Consider the following 24,137-nt stretch of genomic DNA (forward strand, 5'->3'; position numbering starts at 1 on the left):
TAGAAGCTGCATTATTTTTGAAAAATTGAGGGGTCTGCAAGTCAAAATTAGCCCTTAAGTTGGCTGTAGCTGTGTGCAAGGATCAGGCCCTGACTCAGAATAAAACTGAGCTACGAAATATATTTAATCATACACAAAGCCAGCAAAACAAAAATCTTCAGAATTATGCCCACTAGACATGCCCAGCTAATACACACAATATTTGTTTCACTCTGCCTACAGTCTTTGGAAATGAAATGCAAAATTATGTAGTGTATTTCTAAAAAGTCTTGGCCCTAATGTCCTAAGGATTTTCTCCTGTTGGTCCTGCCATTCTGTCTTTGCAAAGGTCACTGAATTGCTAGTCAGAATATGCCTTGCATCCCTACAGACTGGGCATTCCTTTCCTGCTTCAAAATTTTGAGATGAGCTGCTACTGGTGTAGCTTATATTTTGGGTTGGAATAGAGTTTATGGTCTGCTGAGAGGTGGTGGCTGCTGTGTAGCTTGGTACCTTCCCATGGAAAGCCTGACACTGGAAGAATAAAAACTTGATGGTTTTTTTCACTGTCTGTTGCCCTCAACAGGGAAGAACAGAGGTGTTGCTAATTGTTGTGGTTGTGGATGTGCAATGTGAAGTCTTATTAGACCTCATACCAGGACAAAGCAGCAGCATGAATTATTATCTACCAATTTTTTAAAATGCCTATAGAAATTTTATAGACTACAATGAAGTTTTAATAGGATAAAAAATGGATTATTTATTCACAGAGTGGCTGTATTTTGAGGATCTGAAGATGGATAATTAAAAGGAAAAAGAATTCAAACAAGATTAAACTGAATTTTCTCAGCCTGCCCCAGTTCAGCACTTTCTCATAGTGCCTGCTGAAGGACCTGGCAGCTGGAGGAACACTGTGGTGTGGGCTGTCTGACCCTACCCTGTGGCTCACCAGGATAAATGTGAGGCTGGGTTCAGGAATGAAGCTTGAGGCTTCCCCTCCTCGTGTAGCTCAGCTAGGAAACATTGCAATTTGTTTGTCATTTTAGGTTCTCTAATCCTGTATTGGGGCTAGCTGAGACTTTAAACTGCAATTTATCTCTAGAAAAGCAGACGAATCTCAAGTGACATCTCATTTTCCAAATTTAGTCTCTGATATAAATAAAAGCAAAACTCAAAGAAATTTTAGTCTCCTATTTTTAATGATGCTCCAATAGTTCTTACCAAGGAAAGCTCCTGATTTGGAAGGTCAGGAGTGAGAACAGACACAGCCAAGCTGTTCCCATAAATGAGATGCCAAATAAAATTTGCTAATACTTAACCTACTGTACTTAAGGGCTACTGTACTTCAGAAACTGATTTCCATGGGAAAAAAAAATAATTTCTTCACTTCTGTTTCCTTTGCTGTCCTCATCAAAGTCATATTCATTCCTATACTATTTTGAAGCTTAACTGGTACCAACATCATATAAGTCATGTCTCTATAATGGAACTTCTGAGGCATAAACAGCAGCCAATGTTTTTTCCTGTTTTCCATTAAGACACTGATTTCTTTTCAATGTTTTTGTGTTTTATGCTTTAAAAGATGTTTTGCTTTCTTACGGATTCAGCTGCTGGAGAAAATATTGCTGTACTGTGACCCTCTTGGTTTTCAAAAGCTGAAGCAGAGTACTGCAAATGCTGCTCATGTATTTTGAAAGTGATAAAAGGATCCACTCTTGCCATTAAAGCATCATACCAAAAGCTGATCTCAAAAAAATTCAAAATCATCAGTTACATGCTAAAAAGCTAAAAAAGTAAAAGTTCTAAGGAATAATTCAGTGACAGCAATTAACACTCTATTAAAAAATTTAGCAATTAAGCCAGGAATTAAGCTTATGTTCAACTCAGGACCATGGAGCTGTAACTTTACTGGTTCTACAAAATCTCACAGGAAAATTATTCCTTTGTAATCAGATTACTGAAAAGGAATATCCTTGATATTTTTTGCAGATATCTAATTAATTGAAAAGGAATAATTTTGCATTGCCTTGATCTTAAGACAGATGCTTGCTTTAGAAGTCAAATCGAAAAGAATGTGATACATTATAGAAGGGAATGTTTTTGTAACTGCTGGGGTGAAAAAAAATACTTTTCTGTGAAAGAAAACAGCTTCATTTATCAGTAGCAATATGTCAAGGGAGCAGGGGGAAGCACACAAAACACTTAGAGCACATTTCTAGCCTCCCTGGAGCTGGACTTCATTGCTTTGAAGCAGGGAGCTTTGTGTTCGATAGCTTTAATTACTTTTTGCCACAAATTTTGTTTATTGTTTATGGACCCATATAAGCCTTTAGCATCAATAAAATTCTGTGACAAGTTTTGTAGCTGAATTGGGCAGTGAGTGCAAGCACCTGTGAGCAGTTGTTTTGCACCTGCTCATTAATTTTGATACCCTCAGTATTTGTACTGTTAGTGGCAGGGACTATTTGTTTCCCCATTTTTATAACCCGTTAATACAGTTCCCTCCTCAAGATTATATTTTTTTTCACACTGGAATGACCTTATCTTTGTTTTTCCCTTGAACTTCACTGTAATATGAATAGTATTTTTCCTTGTCTGAAGGGGTTGCTGTACCATAACCCAGCGAGTTTATCTATTTATGGCAGTCAGTGGCCAGACTTCAGAAAATGTTGTATAGGTACAAAAGCAGATGATTGAGGTACCAGCAATGCAGGAGGTCGTCTTTTTTTTTGCCATTTGCTTTTGCAAGTTGTGTGAATCAGACAGAGCCTAGAGATAGTTGCTGCATTTTAGACCACAGGATTATTGCATGGTTATTTTTTTATTTTTCCTGTTGTGTTTTTATTTTAATTTTTGTTTATTTTTTGTCTTGAATTGTTGTTACTATGCACACATGGACCTGTTATAACTCCACTACAGAAAGGAAACCAATTAACTACTTTAGAATATTGCTTCCCTCAGTTTGGGAAAATGAAATGTATATTCTGTTTTAGCTTTCTACTTCTTAAATTTGGTAATAATTATGGTGTAATAGGAGCAAGAGCAAAATCTAAGAAAAGCAGCAAGGAGTAATTACAGCTTAACACTTCTCAATCTCATCTGTCAGTCATCTATAAGGAATTGCTACATTCATCTTTAAGTAGCCTGATAATCAGCTCAGTTTAATTTTAATCCACTTTCAATTCTTAGAGGTAATTTGTAATGTTTTACGTATTGCATAATTTATTAGTGGAGTTGACATCAAAGCAAACTGGTGCAGATGCAACAGGCAAGCAGGAAGTGCTGCTATGAGCTCTAAATACATTGAATTCCATATTCCATTGCCAGGAGAGTCCTTAGGCTGTATTTAAGTTGCAGAAGGTCATCACTTAGTTAAATGGGGATACAACCAAAAAATACTCATGATAATGTCCAAGCATTTTTCAACTGGCTGGCACAGGAGAATGGCTCTCAGCTGAGGCTGACTATTGCCAGAGGCCTGCTAAGGGGCCACCAACTTCTTGAACTGACAAACACCAAGAAACAACAATGCAAAGCCTTTTTTTGACAGGTAACTTTATTAATAATGGTCTTGGATCTGTCGCACCTACCAGGTGCCAGTCTTTTTTCACACTTTGCAAGACTTTCTGAAGAATAAACTAGAAAGGCAGAAAGTTAGTTGAAGCTACTAAGACACACATTTGAAAGTGGGTCTATTTTGGACTTTTTTTTTTTTTTTTAACAGAAGTTTCAATGAATGTGTGTCAAAAAAACTTAAATACACTGAGAAATACAGTAGAAAGGCTATATTTACAGTCAATTATAATGGGCACTGCCAACATATCCAATAACAAAAATAAAACAAAACCTTTTTTTCATGTTTCTATCATGCTTTTTTTCACAGAGATTTTTTTTTAAATATGATTTTGTTTTTTAAAAAATACAATAAGGAAATAATTACATTCTTAATATGAGAACATTATCATACAACATACACCCTGGGCCAATTAATTTGAAAGTGTCTAACAAAACTTGATACTAAATTAATATTCTCCATTTGAAAAATCAAATTGCCACAATCATCTCATTTAAAAAAAACCACCGTTGATCCCCCAAAGTTATGATCTGGGGTTTTTTTTATTAAAAAAGCATCACCCATTAAAAAGAAGAAAACCAAACAAACAATTTTTAAAAAGCACCTGGTACAGTAACAGGCATTTGGTGAGGAAGAACAAGTGTAACATTTTCTTAAAAGACATAGAAATGGTTCAAAATATGAGAGTTTTCCTTTAAAACAAAAGTCATGTTGCTCTATGGCTGAGTTTGCCTGGTGATCCTGAAATCTAAAAACAGTGAAAATAGAAGCTCTGTCGCTCTTTATAAAAAATTGTGCAGCAATAGCGCTATTCAAGGCAACAGAGCACATTTCACAGCACCAGCTGTGGTGTACAGAGAGGTTATTTCCCAAGCTTTTTGGTTTTCCCCCTTTCAAAACCTTGGCCATTATGTAGAATAGACTGATGGTGGTGGCTCTGTGGAGCCTTTGCTGGAGGAAGAGTGAAAGATGTTTAGTTTATGGGGCAGCCCCTGTGCAGCAGGCACTACAGGGGCTCAGGGTGCTACAGGTGCTGAGGGAGATCTGCACCTACAGCAGAGCTCAAGGAAGGCTGCACCACCAGGGCTGGGGCTCCGTGCACAACCCCAGCACCACACAGTTTCTGTTTGCCTGGGCACAAATGTGCACACATCTACCTCAGGCATAGATTAAAACCTGTCCTTGCCAAGGAATTTTTCTTTTTTTTTTTTTTTTTTTTTTTTTTTTTTTTTTTTACCATGGGATAAGGGGGTGGAAAGAGACAATGGACAATGCCAATATTGGGTAAACACCACAAGTGATTTGGCTTTTGACTACTCTGCATTACTTGATGTGGGACCACTTCTTAATGGCAACTGTTACATCATTGCAAATGTTGACTAGAAGCCTAATTTGCATTATAAATATGTACAGATATAAATTAAATATTTATTGAAATATACAAATAAATAACTTAATTTGAAATAAAAAGCCTAAATGAACTTACTTTTGCTTCAAATTTGTTTCTGCTATTATTTATGGGAATTTGATGCTGTGTAGTCCATAGTCATACAGTATAGATTGTGCCCTCTAGTTAGAGAGTTAATAAGTAAGTAGATGACCTAAACTAACATTTAAAAAGTGTGTTTTCAATGAAAACCACACTGACACTTGCTTTCCTATTATATCTGCATTCCTGTGGCACTTTGTACCAAGTACAGTCACAAGAAGCAAAGAGCCTTTTCTCATGCTGGGCCCCATTTCTACACTGCTAAGGTCAGAGGGATCCCTGGCCCTAAATGCATTTGGAAACAGGACACAGCCCTGTCTCCTGTCAGCTATCAGGTTTTTGATAGCTCTGTGCCTTCAAATCCCACAAGCTCCTGCAGGAAGCTCTCTGGCATCCAGCTCAGCTGAGAATCCCAGTGTACCCTCCAGGAGTTGCACACACCCATTCCTAAAGGTAAGAGATAATCAGAGATAATCTACAGGCTTGGCCATAAAGGGATGTGATCCTTGATAACTGCTGTCTTGCCAATTCCTGTGATTTTAATTGCAGTCTTAACTAATTATCAAGGCTCCAGCCCTAACATCTGTGATTATCTCAAAATATGTGTAGTATTTTTTTTTAATTAATTTTCTACTCCTCACAGTTGAGGAGGAAAAAAATCTTGAGAGTATGATTGAAAGCTCTCCAAATGCTTAAAAAAAATACCGAGAAAAACTTAAAAGAAGCCATCTTATTATACGTCCCCCCCCATCCCCTCCTGATTTTTTAAAACCAATCTTGATATTTTGAAGGGCTTCAGTGGCAATTTACTGCATATAATTTCTCATGAGTGACATGAATGGAGACAAAGAAAAAGAGATTTTTATAATTTTACAGACTAAAATGCAAGATGCTGTTTCCTAGTAAACAGAAATGGACTCCTGTTTGAGAAAATCTCCAATTATTTGTTAAACTGTTTATAAAAGAGTCTGAAAATTATCACGTTTTCAGTCCATCTTCCTCAAAAATAATAGCTGAGGTCTGAAAAGACAAAGGAAACAAAGTACAGCAGTGTTCTATACCTCAAGTTTAACAATACTATATTATAAAAAACAAAACAAGACTGACTGCATAAGTTATTCTGAGTTGCCATTATCTGTTGACGACTAATTTCAGGTATGTTTTCTTTTTCTTCTTCAAAATGTATAGAAAAGAAGCAGTATCTAAAAATAACCTGTTTGCCTTTTAAAAAAATCAGGAACAAGTCATAGTTCAAGAACATGACCTTTGAAAATGACTGGTGCTTCAGAACAGCAATAAAGAGAACATACAAAAACGCATTTGTCTCGAAGTTTGGCAGCTTTTTATCTCCCAATGACAAAAGCATCTGTCTAAAAAGTATCCAAAAAACGCTTCACCTATGAGTCGTTGTCGTCCCACGGAGGGCGGCGGCACTGCAGAGCTCCTGGGCTGAGCAGGCCTTGCTGCTTCTGTGAGCACATTTCTTCAGTTTTCTTCTGCCATGTGAGCAGCTACCAGCCAAGCCTCTGCTCATGAGTTAGCCCTGCTCTGTGGCAGAGCTCAGAAGGCAGTTTTACCCTCTAAGAGTCAAGGTTTCACACCAGTCTTCAGCAGTGTTCAGGCCATCTGATGCACTATAGTTAACGTGCTGGTTCTGTGCTATTTCAGCAAAGTAAACTTTCAACTGTGACTTTATGCTCCTTTTTAATTCCTATGGTTGGGTTTTTTTGGTTTTCATTTTCTTTACCAGTGAAGTTGGAAACAAGGAGTTACAGCTAATAAAAAGGGGCACACGTAGTTACACAGCAATACAGTAGAGGGAATACACAGGCAAATTAGCGCCAAGCTACCATTAACTTAACAGAGTTATAAAAACTTCTTATGTTTTATCACTTGATGTGACCTTTCAGGTGAGTCCTTTGCAGCCTATGTCTTGGTCTGTCGTAGGTAAGGCCTTCATGGAAAGTGAGTGGTTTTGGTATGTTTATGTTCCATTTTTCATCTCCCATTCCTGGAAAAGGGGGGGGGGGGAGGGTGGGCAGGAAACAGATAAAGAAACTGTTAAAGAAATCAGGATATTTCACTGATGTCATCGTATCTGCTAAGCCACAGCTGGGGTCAATAACAGTTTTTCCATTAACTTTGCTGGATTCAGCCCACAAATTAGTTAGGGAATACTAACAAGTGTGTTCTGATAGTCTGTCAGCATCCACCCCTCCAAAACTATATACAGCAACTTATTTTCTAGCGCAGTGCAAGTAACCCATGTTTGTTTTCTGCAAAGGGGACTTCTGAAGCAATTCACTCCCCACAGCTGGTGTAAAGCACTCAGCTCTCCCTGAGTAAGGGAGAGGCTGATTTAAGCACACTCTCTAAATGACTTGTGTGAGACAGCAGGAAGCCCTCAATATCTCTCAGAGCTGACAAGTGATTGCTTTACTGCTCTTCAATTTTTTTTTTATTATAAGACTCATGGCAGACACATAACTTGATGGCTAAAAAGAGCAACTTAGCAGAGAGACTAACATGCAGGGTTAAGAAAAACAAGTCAATTTGCATTGCATTTGTTTCCCTTATATATAATCCAAATTAAGCTGTTGCTTGGCAAGTTAAAGAATTGCTTTGCCTTTCTGTGCCTTAGTTTCCCCACCTGTTAGATGAGGACAAGGACACCATGCACACCAAAACATGTAATCGATAATGCTTTTGTTCATATGTCTCAGACAAGGTATTGCCATTTCTTGTGCCACATAGGTGAAAATCATGAGATTGCTACAGCTGAACACCCAGTTCAATAAAACTTGCAGCTATTGAATGACACCTACAGCATTTCCTAACAGTACAGAGGAGCAGAAAAGCTGAAGCAAGATGGGCTCACCTTAGGACATCCACACTATACTACTCCCTGAATCACACCCTTACAGCCATCAGGAACTACTGAACATCCACAGAAGATGGCTTCTGGCTCCAGCAATCCCCTTGGAGGAACCTCCCAGCTGTTCTTCGCCAGGCACTGGGGGCTGCAGATTCCTCTCTGACCCATCTAGTCTGCAGGCAGCCTCCTGACTTGGCTCCCAACCTGAATTCCTGAATTTAACACTCATTCCACAACATTTAAGAGCTCTGACTGAAAAACCATTACTTATGCACGTAAATAGCTGGTTTTTTATGCATGTAAATAGCTGTTTCTGCTGCTGAAAGCAGCAAGAGCATTAGTTTGGCTGGACAGCTGTATGGCCATGACACCTCTTCAACTGCTGTAAAACAACAGTAAAGGTCACAATTGGTGGCTGCTTTAGTAATATAAGGAAGAAAAACCCTTGGGTTTAAAGGTAGACAATAACTTACTTTGTTTCTAAACTGGTTAGGGTTTTTTATTTGTTTTTGGGAGGGTTTTTTTTTGTTTTTTGTTTCTTTCATTTAAATGGTGCTTTTATTAAAACTAAGTGTATTTTAAATATTCCATTTTACTCTTCAAATTATGGTAACTATAAACTTAAAACACAGTACTGGTAAAAATTAGATTACTTTAAAAACTTTCTTAAGTGTATATTCTCTATGTATATGCTACCAAAGTCTAAAAGAAGTCCTTGACTAAGCAACTGGGAGGAGAATTTTTGAAGTGTTAAATAAGCCTTGAAAGAATAAACTTCTTTTGCAGGTGCAAAAGGAACTTTTTCTTTGCTTCCATTGCTCCAGCAGGTTAACACCAAGGAAAGAACGTTTAAGTCAATACTGACAGCTTGACTGGGAGCTGGGAAACCAGGACAGCTCCTTTTCTTCTCCAGTCTTTGAACACAAGGAAAATATAAGCTGCTGACATTCACCAGCCCACTAGTTTTAAAAAAAAAAATCAGAAATAATAATTTCAGTTTCCTTGCTGCACATAACAATTTGGTTTTAGAAACTAATTTGATATTTAAATGAGTATGTGAAATGTTTAAATAATACAGCAAGGATATTTGAATCTTTTTACTTCTCGAGGACTACTAACGCAGAATATTGTTTTCCATATTTTAATTACAGTCTCCATTTCTAGCCAAGTACAGATTAGACAAAATTGCAATTAAAATGCCTTCTGGCTTCTTAAAAGTACGCATAATTACCTTCTAAAAAAAAAAGTAAAGATACTTGCAAACAGAAAAGTTTAAAGATTCAAATATATGTGTGCATATATGTATGTATGTACAGTGTATGTCCTGAACAGCCAATCCCCAAATTGCTGTTCGTTAACACTAGATCTGTCTTACTGCTTCTCTCTGTACTTCCTTCTAATGTTAGTGTATCTGAGAGGAGAAAGCTTTTGGCAGCCCAGCTTCCCAAACTGCCGTCCCAGGTGCCTGACGTCCCCTCCCAGGCTGGGCTGTGCAGGGCACAGAGGCACAGAGCAGCAGCAGCTGCCCCAGCACACGCACAGTGCTGCTGGCTGGTGAGCACGGCCGTGACACGAGGGTGGCTGCAAACACAAGGCTGGCAGGTGACAGGCTCAGCATCCTCCGTGCAGGGAAAGGGAAAGAAGGGAGGTATTCAGTGCATTCAAATACATACCAGGGGGAAAAAAAATGTATTCTGACATTTTGAATGTTTCTACAACTCCCTCATAGCATCGGGAGATCTGCCAGCTGCTGGAGATGCAAGCGCAAGCACAGGCGTGGAATCTGTTTCACTCCCACAAACTGCACTGACATCCATGCGTGGAGAGCCAAGTTCTGCTCTGGGATACTCACGTGTGACGCCCTTTCCTGAGCCACATCTACAAGGCCTGGGCTCACTCGCAACTGCAAAAGGCCAAAAGAATTGAGAGCCAAATTCCACCCCCGCACATGTACAGCAACCCCCGAGCGTGGGGCGTGCTGCAGATGTGCACCTGATGGCAGCTGTGGCTGCCAATGGGCTGAGAACAGATTGGGTTGCACTATCTAATTCAGCAAAATTTCACTCTTAATATTTAGTGCATGAGGTTTTAGGAAAAAGCTGTTAAAGCTGAATTGGATACTTTGAGTTATTTTTCTCAGCATGGGAAAAACAGGCTTAGTTGCTCCATATCCTTTTTGATTAGCCTAATCCTATGTCCAAGATTCCTCTGCTAAAAAGCTTGACCAGCTTATTGTGCCATCCAAAACACACCGACACCAAAAAACACAGCTGGGTTTTTCCTGTATGGTATATGCTGGGCATAAGAATGTCCTATAGCTGGAAGGTATTCTTTACACCAAAAATGTTTATGTTTTTACAGTGCCCTGGTTTCTCCAGCTGTAACAATTAGACAGCTGGATTTAATGTGCCTGTCCAGCACAAATCCATTTGCAAGGACTGTCCTCTGCTATTCCCTGAGTATTGCTGAGCTAACATCCACATCTCAGACAAAGAGTACAGTTAGAGATGATATCATTATGGGACAAATTAGGGTATAATTGGAATACGCAGATAAGCTTTAGAGCACATAAATCCTTCTTCAGGTTTGCAACATAAGCTGCAAACATCAAAGTTGATTAGAACTGAAACCTATTAGGCCGAGTGTAATTATTCTTAGTTGGATTTAAAAGAATCAGGCTAACTGGCAAGAAAAAGCAGTTGATGTCCACAGAAAGGGGGTAGAAGAAGGGTGAGAAAGCTCTCACAAAAGGTATAGCAAGAGAAAAAATTCCATTATGATAATTTAATAATAAAATAATTTTTTGAGATGCTGATTTTTCAGTACTACATTTAGGCTCCAAGCTCATGCTCAGACACTGGAAATGCATATAATCACTGAATACATGTAACAAAAGTTACTTGAAGAAATCCTGATACAGAAGACATCAATGAAAAAAGGAAATCGCCTGCATGAAAGACAAGTGTTTATGATTATTACCATTTATAATTACAACTAGCAGTGAACTACTAAATAAACAAAAGCTTGAGCCCAACACTAATACTGTCACCCTTGCTTATGTGTTGCCCACATGCTTATGCTGCCAGCAAATTTAGCCCAGAAGAATGGTCATACAAATCCCGTTTAAACTAAACCACAAAAATCAGAAAACTGTAACAATACAAGAGGATGGCAAACTTCAGCCTGGTACTTGCAAGACTAAATTAAAATAATTCAACTTTTACTTTTAATGTACATTGAGTGGATACTTGCACAACACATTGTTATTTATTATAATGTACATCTATTCCATCCTTGCACTGGCTGGAAAAGATCAGACCCAATCTTGTGCCATTTCTAATCACTTACTATAACAGTGCTCTTTTAACCATTTCTCTGCTACACAGAGTAGTGGACACATGGACTGTCTACACCACAGACCACTTACCTTGCAAATTAAATCTATAAAGCAACAAAGAAAAACATGGAATGAGAGTCAAATCTGTCTCCCAAACTACTTACCAATTCTTCTGCAAAAGGTTCCCCAAACCAGCAGTATTTATGTAGTAATACAAATAATTTAGTTATTCTCTCCTTAAGGCTAAATAAGACTTTGTAAGAAAGTATGAAAAAGCACAGAAAAAGAAAATTAGATATCAGTTCTCTCACCTTTGCCTTTCGAAGGACATGGCCTCGACATGGAGAATTGTTTGATGAAGGAGGTCGCTTCAGAGCTGCTGCACTGTTCACAGGGATGGAGCATTCAGTATCACTGGTATCACAGCTGGAGATTGGAGAGTTTTCCAAAGTTCGGTGCTTGAAAATTGGAGACTAATGAAGAGTGAAAAGCCTGTGTTGAGTTTCCTCCAAGTAGTCACACGTGCAGTACTTTCTAGTTTAGATTCAGAACTACAGATCTTTTTTTAAACGAAACTATATTCACAATAATGATGGATAAATGAAAAACTGATTAGGACAAAAGAAAAAAACCAATGTGCATGACTGCTATGTGATGAAAATGGAAGTTTCTTTTCTGTTAAACAGCAGTGGGTCTGATTAAACGACTATGGATAATCCAGAGGAACTGATGTATCCCTCTCTTATGTGATGGCTGCTTCACACACAGATCTATAGCACAAGCTGGGACTGCCAAGCTCCACCGTGAATGTGGGAGATGTAGCCCTGGCAAAGTGTGACAGCAGCTGATAAGGGACCAGCACAAGCAGGTCTCCATCACTGCATGATGACTTGGTGCATTTAAATCTCCCTGGGCTGGAGCAGTAGCTCGGTTCCTGCACTTCTATAACCACCAAGGACAACAAGATGTTGGCTTTTGCATGTTATCCCAACACTTACTGCCTGTGATTCCCATGTCTACCTGATCCCTGCTGTTGTAGAAAATGTAAATAACACAGAAAGGCATTTAATACTGCTCTTATTTCTTGGGTGTAATAAACCATTATAAAACTCTCATTCCTATTCATTTTTGCTGGAGCTGAGAAGGCTGAGCACTCCATGAGCACAGCCCATGGTACTGGGATTTGCAAGTTTAATGGCTTTGCCTACCTGTGGACTTGATGTTCCTGATTTGGGTTCAATGGCCAAGCCCAGTGTGATGCCACCAGCCAAGGCTTTCTTAAGGCTCTCCTTCACCTCAGTCAGTTCTAGCTCCAGGTTTACACGCTCAGCCTCCTTCTGCTTACATTCTTCTTCCAACTTCTTTAACTTGTCTTCAAGAATCACTTGGGTCTTCCTGCCTGTCATTCAGAGCAATTTTATTATTTCAATAAAAAGGTTAAATTGACACTTAAAGAAATTATTTTCTTTCTAAAAAGTAAGGAAACAAGGCCTCTAAATATCAGTGACATGAAACAAAAATTAGGTACTTTACACAGAACACTTTTTTCATGTAAAAAAGCTTAGCAACATAAATCAAATGCCTTCTATCAAGTGTCATTCCTAGATAACTAATCTGGTTTCAAATCAGTGTTGTTTTTTTTATTTTTCTGTATCATAAAAATATAATTAGCTAGTCACAAAAAAATTATTCCCATGTTCTGCTTATCTGAAATTCTCATCAGTGTAATTCCTTACATGTGTATACATACATGCACATATATAAAATAAGTATACACACTGACACAATATGTATTTTTATCTTACACATTTTGTGTCTATATAGAAAGCAAATTCAGACATTACACAGTATTGCTCAGCATCAAAACCACACCTTGTTTAGGGTGACATGTCTTCAGCACAGAATACAAAGCTGTTTGGATAATTAAGCCTAATTCTCAGGTGAGAATTCAGCACAAAAAAGCACCTCATACCAGCATTGACTTCAATGGCAGCACGCAGATCTTTTCTCTCTTTCCGGAGCTGGGCCAGCCTATTCCGAAGGGCTTCTTTTTTCTTTAGCAGCTCCTCCTCTTTGCTTTGTAATCTCTTTGCATCTGCCTCCACACGATTCTTGCCGTATTTGTACTGCTCTGCATCTGCATGTGTTAGATTGTTTCTTAAATTAGGGTTTAAACTAACAGTACAATGCTGAACTATTCCCTGAAAATAAACATGACATGAAGCATGTTATGGTTCCCCATGGCAGGGTTGTTGGAACTAGATGATCTTCAAGGCTCCCTTCCAACCCAAACCATTCTATAGTTCTATGGTTTGAGAAAAAGGTTTGCCATTCCTCTTCCACTGGCTCTTTCTCAAGGTCCATGATTTCTGCCAAGTTCAGCAGTGTTGCTGCACAGCTACAACAATGATATGGGAGAGAGTTTGTTCTCTATATTTACATGAGGAAGATGAGAAATACCAGTTACCTTACAGAACACTGGTTCTGAAAAATAGCCTTGCCTTTCTCTGTAGTTCAGACGATGGAAAAGAGGCTCCTCTCCGGCTACAAACCCTTCATTTTTAATTGGAAGGGTCAGAGGAAAAACTACCTGCTTGGCCTTTTGGCTGGCTTTCATTCCTACTTCAAGTGCACATCTTTTCTGACCTAAGAGATACAAAGATGTTCACACTTCTTTGATTCTTGACAGCTTTCTTTTTCTTTTTTAATTTCCCGTACAAATGCTTTCATTTCATGGCTTACATTTGTGGTCTATTTCATATCACAGTGCCCTCTATACCTTTGCTCCAGTTGCAGGCTCAAAGAAGATAGGTCAGCTAAGTGATCTCACTTTGTCTGTTGCATATCTAAAGGCAAACTCTATGATATGAAATCATTCCTGACAAAGAGTTGTTAAGCCAGTTTTAGTCAGTTAGAAGCTACTTTTATCCTAAAGTCTAGCACAAATTTTTCTTATTACCATTAAATCCACAACCTCTTAAGTAAGACTTCATTAGTAAGTCCACTTTTGAATAACACAGTGTTCTTATGTCTACACCGGCTTCTCATCCTCATTTTCCAACAGGAAGACACAATTCCTCTCTGCCCCAAATGTGAAGTCAGTATTCCCTTTTGTTCCCTGCTGTCCTCATGACTTTGCAGCCATGAGTCCACATTTCATATTTATCATTCTCCCATATGACACCCTTTTCTTGTGTGGTGTGGCTGGAGTTAAGCGACCAATCTATCTCCTATTCAAAGTCTTGGTGGCATCTCCTCCTCAGCCTCTCAGCCCCACAAGAACCACAGGGGTTCTTTACCTTGTCTACTAAGACAAGAGGTCTTTTGGCTACCCTCCTGACTCCACTCCCAAGTGAGGCAGCAGTGAGGACAGATACTTACTGGATGCAGTGCGTTTCACACAGGAAACTGTTTCAGGTTTCTTCGGCTGGCTATTTAAAGTTCTTGCTTTTCCGGCGATCCCATTAGTAGTCACAGGAGGCTTCTTGCCTTTAAACTGTTTGAAAACAAAAGTACAAATGGGCTCCAGCTATTCCTGTGCCACTGGCATTACTTTCACCCTTTCATCAAGGGCAGATCTTGACAGAAAGCCGCTTGCTCCGAGAGTCTTAATAGAGCACATTGATTGAGCTGGAGACGGCGCTTCCTCCAGAGGTGCCTCTGGGAGCTGCCTGCTCAGTGGGAGCCGTGCCAGCAATCACAGGATAACAGGGGGATGAACTCCCCGTCTCTGGCAGCATCATGGTTTCCAAGGTGTTTGGATCTCAATATTAAGAAAGCTATTGCAAGGCAGAAAAAAATGTACCTTTGAAAAATTTTTTCAGTTAGGATTCTTGACAAGTTTGTCAGAGATAATTTCATACAGAAAATCCACCAGGGTTTGCCAAACAAAAATTCAACACTTTCCTATTTACTATATGTCCTTGCCATCCTTGTGGTGGATTTATTTTTTTTTTTTAAACAATATAATTATGACATGTTTTTAAGTGCTAGGGGTTAACATATTGTTTACCCCTTATACAATTTCTAGCTACTAATTAAAAGCTTTTCTTACTTAAAAAACCCTCTCATAATGGCCAGACAGTCTCACAAGTTTACCAGGAACAGAACATTTCATGTTCAAGGGGTTTCCATTTAGATGGCTCACTGCAATGAATTGAACCCAGGGAAGACAACCCTGTCCTGACTAATCATGGTGTTTCCATGGAGTATGCTCCAGCCAAGCACAGGGCATATGTGTGCCATGCTCTGTTCTCCTGCTTCCAAAAGTTTGTGAGGACTGAATTGAGAGTGCACTGAGAAGCTTGCTGCTGCAGTAATTTATTGCTCATGTCCACCTCCAATTCTGCAACTTCACTGAATTCTAATATTCCAATATGAGGTTTCTGTAAGGGTTAAGTGAGTTAATGCACAGTATGACAGGTACCTTATACAAGGGAAACACTTATCTAACTGTTCCTTGTCAGATTAGATTGAAAACCACCCATCACTGTGATATATTCACAGGTTTATGTCAATGACCAGCTTTCAGAGACCAGCTAAAGGCTCTGAGAGGTTCCTGGCATAGCTGTGAGCAAGACTTGCTTTGCTCCCCTGCTGGGTTGTGCCCATCTGCTACAAGGCTGAGCACACAGGACTTTGTAGGTTCATGTTCAAGCTAAGGTACTAAAGCCTGAAGCCACCCTCAGAAAGCAGCAGACAGAGGCTTATTTTTTTTTTTATGGGGAAGAAAATAACAGGCAGTAATATAAAGATAGTATATATGAATATAAACAACATAATTTACTAAATATATAACATCAAGTTATTATATATATGCATACTCACAAAATATATAACCATAATATATAGGATATATAGATTAGTATAATTCTAAAGAGCCAAATTTGCTGTCACAGTCAGGTCATATTTCACCTATCTTTTTTTTGAAGACATCTCTGCCTGAGGAGCCAGAAGGTAGCTAGACATTCATTCAGGTTAAGTGCGGAAGGTCTCATTTATTTTTTTCTTATTATTCACAATTGATAAATCATCAAGAACATGTGGGGAAAGCCTTTCCCAAGTACCACTACTTCCACACTGGAATTTACAATTTTGCAAACCTCCTTCATTTGCAGTGGGCTCATAACTAAACTCCAGGCACTTCAGTGCTAACACTAAGGGAATTTAATAGTCCCTTCAGATAACAACCAGACAAACAGAACAGCCAACAAATAAAAAGCTTTGTTAAGTATTAAATAGTACAGTACCTGCGAGCCAGATCCCCTCCCCACAGCAGAGGTATTAGTGACAGACTGAGCAGAAGACAGATTGGATGAGACAGGGTATTTGTAATGGTTAGAGGAGAGTTTGTCAGTAGATAACCTATTGGGTTTCCTGTCAGCTGGCGGATAGCGCGCAAAGATTTTTGGAGACGGCAAATTATCGTACAGGCCTGCGTTATCATAAAGCATTTCTTCTCCAATGTTCCTGCTACGAGAAGAAGGAAAGCCATCTTCTGGTTCCCACTGCAACACACACACCTCAGCAGTTAGTGAACAATACGCCATGCAGAACCTCCTAAGTGAAATTAAAACATTAGTGATGCTTTGGACTGTAGCAAGCCCCTAGTGCTTAGCAAGCATACAATTACTACCTGCACTTAAATTATTTAGGAAGTGGGGGTATTTATTTCCAGTGTGGAAAGCAAGCATTGCATTCCATGGCTCACAGCCTCAGCCCTGAGCATGTTCCATAGTATAAGCACACCTACTACCCTCGCTGTTCCATGGACTGCACCTTCAGCTGGTAGCTCTAGCACCAAGGGGGCACAGGCAGACTGTGTTAACAGGGATACTCACAGTTTACACAGATGAATCCATGGGATTATATCTGGTACATGAGTTGTTAAAAGTAATATGGCCTACCAGCTATCAGAAACCAAGAGGGTTTTTTCTAGTTTGTTTTTCTAATTTCTTCAGGCTGCATGTCTTTCCCATGAATATCAGCTGCTGGTATGCTAGCACTACATTTTATTTGATGGAGATTTATTATTCTGAGCTACAAGAACTAAAATAGCTCTTTTTTTTTTTTTTTTTTTTTTTTTTTTTTAGAAAAATGCAAAGTTCAACAATAGTACTCCAGTGATTCAGCTGATTAACCTTAAAAAAAAACCAACCTGGGTTGCTAAATATCCTTCCTTAACCCATCCTGGCCATGGCAGTACACTGGTGAGCACATCCAAGAAGTACACAGAGACTGCTCTCCACACGAGTGATCATGCACTGTTCCCAAGAGGGGATTTCTAACTTCTAACTTCTTTCTGACATTACTGACATATTGGAGGACTGAATGTCCAGTCCATTTCACACTTTGAAACTCTTAATTTCTCTTGAGTTTGCCCTTAGTGAGGCCTTTATGCAACAGCACGAATTAAGAGCTGACATGGGCTTAACTCCCCTGTAAATGTTCCTGAGGACCATATATTGCTATTGGGTAGCATCCACTAAATGTTAAATCCTATTACACATCTGCCTATGATCAGCTCTGCAATTTATGAAGATGGAAATGACCACCGTGGTTCTTCTTTGGGACAAGCAGCACCTGCAGTCCTCAGGAACACAGCCACAGGGACTGAGAAGTTTTTTCAACAGACATCAAAAATTAACTGAGTCCCTAATTTTGCCCGTTCCAGTGTGATGTAAAAAATACCTCCTTGAGAGAGTATTATATTCAAGGACTTGGCAACAAATCATCAATAGGTAACTGCTTTCCAAATGCACATTGGCTCACATGCAGGTTAATGTAAACAATATGTCCCATGCCCATATATTCTATAGGTGTGAGAGGAGTTTGCAACCCCCAATCAAAAACATATGAGTTCATCTGGAAACTGCCCAGTGAGGATCTTTAGATAATACAATTTTCAGATGTCCACGCATTCAACACATGCAAACCATTTGTTCTGTGCACATTCAATTCTTACCGATCCATTTATGCAGGGAACATCATCATAATGAAGTGCCATTCCACTTGGACAGGCGTAGCCGTTGGCAGTGCTTCCCCGGTACGGATTTGTAGATATAACTCGCCTGTTCATGAAACTGAAAAATGCAAAGTAAAAATAATAAAAACCAGCACTTACACTTAGGCCTAAATGGTGATTCAGTGGTATATTCCCCATGCCTGATTATGTAGCCTGGAAGCACAGAGCTTCTCACTTTCTTCAGGGCAGTTTTTCTTTGCTACTCACACATTGCTGGTACAGCCAATAACACAACATATGTTCCTGTTCTCCATTCTTACAGTGGGGATACGACTGCCTGAAGGCCAGGAGGGCAACAGCTGTAACTGCTCAGTGGCATGTTTACATGGGAACCTGCTGATCTCTGTTATACACCAGCCTGCCAGGGTCCCAGAAACATTCCCTTGTCTGCACTGAGGAGAAGCAGGTGTTTCTGTGTGCATGTATGCTCAGGAGGATGCAAACTTAGGAAATGAGATAACCAAGAATCAAATCCAGCAAAAATTTGAAAAAAACCCACGGAATTTCAATGAAATCTAACTTATATCTATCAAAATTTCCTGAATAATTACTTCCTCAAAACCTGGGAATTTTTCTTTTCTATATCAGATATTTTGGCTGGCTATGGCACTATGCTTCCCAACTCTCCCTGGGTAACTGTGCATGCAAATACTCTATATGCTCATTCTTGCTCTGTAACACATGGTGGACCTGAGTCCTCTGGAAATTTCAAAAGGGATATACATATATATATAATATATTTTAATTTCTTTCCCTTTATCATGTCCCAATCAAGACTGTTGCTTATTTTACTGGAATTCTGCACAGCACATGAGATATCAAGAACTAAATCAGGTTTGCAAGGATCTAACAATGCAGAAAAAAGCAGAGTCATGCCTGACAGCAATAATGACCCCAAGGGTGAGTTTTCCTTTGTAGCAACTGCTGGAATTGAATAAGGTATAGAGTGAGATCCCAAATAATTCCTTTCCTGTAGTTTCAGGTGTACGTGAATGGGAAAACAATGTTTTCCATCCCAAACAATGGCACTATTCAGAGTCTGTGCTGACATTCATAAAATATGATAAAGCACTGCTAAAGCAGAGAGGGTCTTCTGTAGCACTGGCAGCAGCTCAGGAATGCTGTGGTTTTAACAGTTGCTTTCTTTTGGCTTTGGAATAACATGGAGTCCATTGAATTTCTCATTCAAGAGGGAGAACTGAGGCTCACCTGAGCCACGGGAGACCTGGGCTCACAGGAGGGACGAACCTGCCCAGCTCTGTGTGAACCTTTCAGGGCAGTGTGAGGGGTGGAAAAATCATTAGAGAGAAGCTTTTCTTACTTCAAACAAACTAACCTCAAAAAGCCCAAGGAAAATTCCATGATAAAAATGTTTTCAACTTTACCGTAACTTATACCTTACTAGACATTATTAAAGGTCTGCATTTGTTTACTGTTCTTAAGGAAGAGCATTGCTCAAGTGTTTCTGGTTGGCCTGAAGAACTGTGTTTGGAGTTGTTGCTGTATTTTTTTCTAGCTAAGAGGCTCCAATTACAGTGATACACAATAACCATGTCTGAAAGCTGGGATATTCATTAGTGGCATCTCATGCACCTGTAGTAACTATTTCCACCACCAAAGGAAGGTAAGATTTATCTAAGTAGCTAGAAACAATTCATGATCATTATTTCAGTAATCCTCATTAATCATGTTTTTGGATGCATCCACACAAGTTAATTGTATTTGGAAATTTCCAGAAGGAAAATGGAGAAACTTGCCTGGAAGCACTTCAGCTTTTCCTAGATATCTAATGATTTAGACGAAGGAAATTGATGGGGCTATTAATGAGGAGCAGATAGTTTTGAAAAGCATCAATCTTAGGAAGTGAATAACCAATAATCTAAAGTGACTTACAAACTAAGCTTTAATGATAACTGCATCTAATTTGGAATAGTGATATTCATTCTATAAAGGGCAAATGTAGTATTTCATTAACATTTAAGTATCACTGTAATTTCTCCTCATTTTCTAGCAGTAGCTGAAAATCAGCAGACAGCTACTCTGTTGCTTATCAGCAAGCCCTTACAGGCTCTTAAAGACACCCAATGAATTTTAACTATTTCTTAACAGGGAAATTCTGCTATTTTGCAAGTTGTTTGATGTTCCTTTCTAACATGTGGTCTAGTTGCATATGTTTTTTCACTTGGCTCCAATTAGTACCACATTTGTGCAGAAAAGGAAAGCCATGCAGAATTCAGGGGGAAAAGGTTACCACTCTACTCTTAAATGTGGTTATTGCTAGATACTGACTGAAGCAAAAATATATGTCAACACAGGATAAACCTTTTGAGCCCTATTAACTTTTAAACAAATATTAACGTAAGTCTGCATGCTAAGTGCATTTTAATTCTACCAAAATTTGGTTTTCACAAAACTGGGCTTGTGGTAACACTGAACCACTTTGATTTCTATCAGAAGACATTCAGACCAGACTCTGATTGAAGCTGGGCATTTTCCCGTGTTAACTTCTCTTGGCACCTAGCTAATGGCCCTAGGAACTTCTTCTGGAAAACTCCAAAACTTTTTTCTTTTTTTTTTTTCTTCATTTTCTATTTGTTTAAAGTCATGACGGGCAGATGGAGTGTGATTCTCTAATGTATTAAGTCACACAAATTCCAAATTAGTCTGGGGAGTGTCATCTTGCAGCAGGATGAGGGATGATGCCTTTGCCAGCTGTCTTCTTAGGCCACCCACTTTCTGACCACAGGGAACAACTGCAGCAGGGCAACCCCCCTGTCCCAACTGTTTCTTCACTCCCATTTCTAAAAATTCATCTAACCAAGGAAAAATGATGGTCTTTTCCAAACAAAGACTTATTTAATGCCTAAAATGATTTGAACATGTAAATCACTGTTTATGCTAAGTATGCATTACTCCTTTTAGCACAGGATCAGTAATGGGGAATTCACTGTACTGATTTGCAATTTAAGCAGCTTCCATGCTGCACCCTTGAGACACCTTTCCCAATTTCCACCTCCTGTATTAAACACCAGAAATTACCTGGACTGAGGTGAGCTTGATAAAATTTTTAATTAATCAGAACTTGAGAAGGAAACACTGATTATGTGTCTATGCAAGATTCATATTTGCTATACACTGTGAGTGTGCAGCATATATTGATCAATAATATGCTGTATATTTCCCTATATGTACAGCAAATGCAGCCAATAAATGTGAATTACATAGCTGCATATTTCAGAATATTTGTTGTCTTCCAGGGATGGTTCTAAGATTTTAAGCAAAATAAAATATTATAATACAGCATTTGGTAATGGCACTTACTGAAAAAATTGGTAAAGATTTGAGTAAAGTTGCATAGTGCCTTGCATCTTTTACAGAACTTAGCAGGATTCCAGCACAATAATCATGAACACATCTAACATGCTGCAATGCTGAAACACTTCAGGAGTTCAATATCTGGCAAAGGGGGAGGCGGATTTTGATAAGCTGTGCTGGCAGTGGAGCTAATATATGGATAGAAATTGTCAGAGCACTGGAAACAGCCGGGGAGCTGAACACCTCTCACCAGAAGGTCTGTTTCGCAGCCTGGATGACGCTCGCCGTCATTTCCACGTCGATGTAGTCGTAGTGCAGAGCTCCAGGATCTGTTGAAGACCCCGTTTCTGCCAGTAAAATTCCTATCCATCTGCCCATGTCTTCAGAGGAGGAGGCCTGCGAGGAGAGGGTAAGAACATGGGTCAGGTCTTTGCTCTGCCACTGGGCTGAGCATTATTGCAAAAACATGCATTCTTCTTGGTTGACAAATTGCTACCACATTGTACAAGAGGCTCTGGTTTCACTCTGCTGAACTCCTAAAAACCCCAGGATTTCATATTAAATCTGCTTTGCTAGAAGGAGGGCACTTTAAGTAAGCTATGTGTTCATCAGTTATGATGTAACACAAAGTGGGCAATCCACAAAAAAGAAGAAAAAAATAATCGTTTAAGGCTAGTGGATTTAGGTTCAAGTAATGCTTGTTTTAGACTTCAGAATATTGAAAGCTTTAACATAATTATTTTCCTATGTTAGGCTGGGGGATTTTTAGATAGCATGACTCCCGAGAAGAAAGTGTTACTGCTAAACAGGAATAAGAGGGAAGAGGGAATGAAATAGTGAGGAGATTTTAACATTACTTTTTGAAAAATTTTACTACATTTGTCTAGATGATGGTATTCATTTTCCTGATGACACAAGTAAAAGCATTAATAACATTAAAATAATTATTAATTGCTTCAAGTCACCAATTCAAAAGTGACAAGTAGCAAAACAAATAATGGATAAAAGTAGCAGGGGAAAGACAACAATTTGTCAGTTCTTTGATATTTTTTCTGGATTTTCAAGTTCTTTGAACTGCTATCATATAACAGGTATGGTTACAAGGACAGGAGATACAACCTGTAGTCAGAAACCCAAAGCAGTCAAAGTGCCTGTCCTACCACTGAAAGCAAAAGGTTGCCTCCTGCTATATCCTCATTATAGTTGGCTTTAAGTGTCTTCTCATTTCAGGTTTTAAAATATGATGAATAAATAAATATGATGAATATCCTGACCCACTTAACACAGAGGAAGATGTGTGCCTGTGAGGAGCGTCAAGAGAACACCAGGCTGCTGGCACACTGCATTTTCTTAACTGCACACTTGTATTAATACAGACACAGACTGAGCAAAGGGAGTTCACATAAAGAGCAGACAAATGAAAGTTAAGAGTTTTAGAACTCCCATCTACAGTAATCCATTATTTAATTATTGCAAAGTTATTTACCCAAAGTACTTATATCCCTGATAAAAAAGTGTGCCTAGAGAAGGAGCAGGGATATTTTAATACCAAGGCAACACGAACATCAGTGCAGAGAAAAGTATTTTACTGAGAAGATTTCTGAACTACATTTAATCTCAGTTCTTTCTTTGTCTACAACATTTTTCTTTTCTCCTTCCAATATTTTTCAGCTCTAAAGATTTTTCCAAAGATTTTTTTTTTTTTGAATGGACAGACACAGGTTGTATGCAAGTGCTTCTCTAAGTCAGCTTGTGGGAGTTCCTACAAGTCACAGCTATTGTACCTCAAGCACAGCGACCTCCTGCCCATTCCGGAGCAGGCGGAAGGTCAGGGGATGCTTCGAATCCAGTCCCAAGATGACTTCGCAGCCACGGAGAGGGATAGAAACAATGTGTGTCTTCAGATCTGTCCTGTCCTTGTGGAAAATGAGTTTATTGTCTTTCACTCTGCACCAGCGCTCACGCCAGCGGTTATTAGAGAGCACGTTGAGATATCCTGCAATAAAATGAAATGTGAGATATTTTACTCCTGACTTCTTCTGAAAATGAAAAAAAAAAAGAAATTTACTGCTCAGTGTAATGCTAGCCTTTACATAACTTGTTCCTCTTCTAATAGAAAGTCCAGATGGATTTTAGGAAGAGAAGTAAATGACCCTGTCCCACTTCTTCTAATGAAAACTTTCACCATGCCAATAACCTAGAAAAAGTATATAAATATGTGATCCAGTTTATGTGCAAATGGCTGTTCTGTGTCAGTCCCTGCAGCAGCTGGATGTGCAGGAGCACACAGGGCCCCAGGACTTCAGTAAGAATGGGAGAGGGACACTGAAAACAACCAGTACATACACAGCTAATGTGCTCACTCTGCCTCTCTGTGGGTAATGACTGACAACTGTGGCTGACCAAATTTTTCCGGGAAAATCGCAGCTCAATATTAATATAATTAGGCATTGAAATATCTTCTGTAACATCCAAAAGCAGTGTTTAAAAGACCTACTAAGTTTTGATGCTCTATGTTATAATCTCACTTAGAAAGAAGAATGG

The 24,137-nt window shown here is 39.1% G+C and overlaps 1 protein-coding gene across 8 annotated transcripts in view; it reads right to left on the bottom strand.

Moving 5' to 3' along the window:
- Window positions 1-3,529: 3,529 nt before the first annotated feature.
- AFAP1 (actin filament associated protein 1) overlaps window positions 3,530-24,137 on the bottom strand; it is a 114,647-nt gene continuing 94,039 nt past the window's right edge. For 5 of the 8 annotated variants that reach the window (XM_069014511.1, XM_069014510.1, XM_069014512.1 and 2 more), the window contains 10 exons: window positions 23,378-23,589; window positions 21,844-21,989; window positions 18,219-18,336; window positions 16,504-16,761; window positions 14,636-14,750; window positions 13,227-13,391; window positions 12,463-12,653; window positions 11,566-11,727; window positions 9,770-9,820; window positions 3,530-7,053 (listed from right to left, as the gene is read on the bottom strand). In XM_069014511.1, coding sequence (XP_068870612.1) covers window positions 7,027-7,053; window positions 9,770-9,820; window positions 11,566-11,727; window positions 12,463-12,653; window positions 13,227-13,391; window positions 14,636-14,750; window positions 16,504-16,761; window positions 18,219-18,336; window positions 21,844-21,989; window positions 23,378-23,589 — 1,445 coding nt within the window. In that variant the 3' untranslated portion in view covers window positions 3,530-7,026. The remainder of the gene's footprint in view (window positions 7,054-9,769; window positions 9,821-11,565; window positions 11,728-12,462; window positions 12,654-13,226; window positions 13,392-14,635; window positions 14,751-16,503; window positions 16,762-18,218; window positions 18,337-21,843; window positions 21,990-23,377; window positions 23,590-24,137) is intronic. The other 3 variants (XM_069014515.1, XM_069014513.1, XM_069014516.1) reach the window with 3 other exon arrangements.

The sequence above is a fragment of the Aphelocoma coerulescens genome, chromosome 4 (genome assembly GCF_041296385.1).
Source record: "Aphelocoma coerulescens isolate FSJ_1873_10779 chromosome 4, UR_Acoe_1.0, whole genome shotgun sequence".
NCBI classification, from domain to species: domain Eukaryota; kingdom Metazoa; phylum Chordata; class Aves; order Passeriformes; family Corvidae; genus Aphelocoma; species Aphelocoma coerulescens.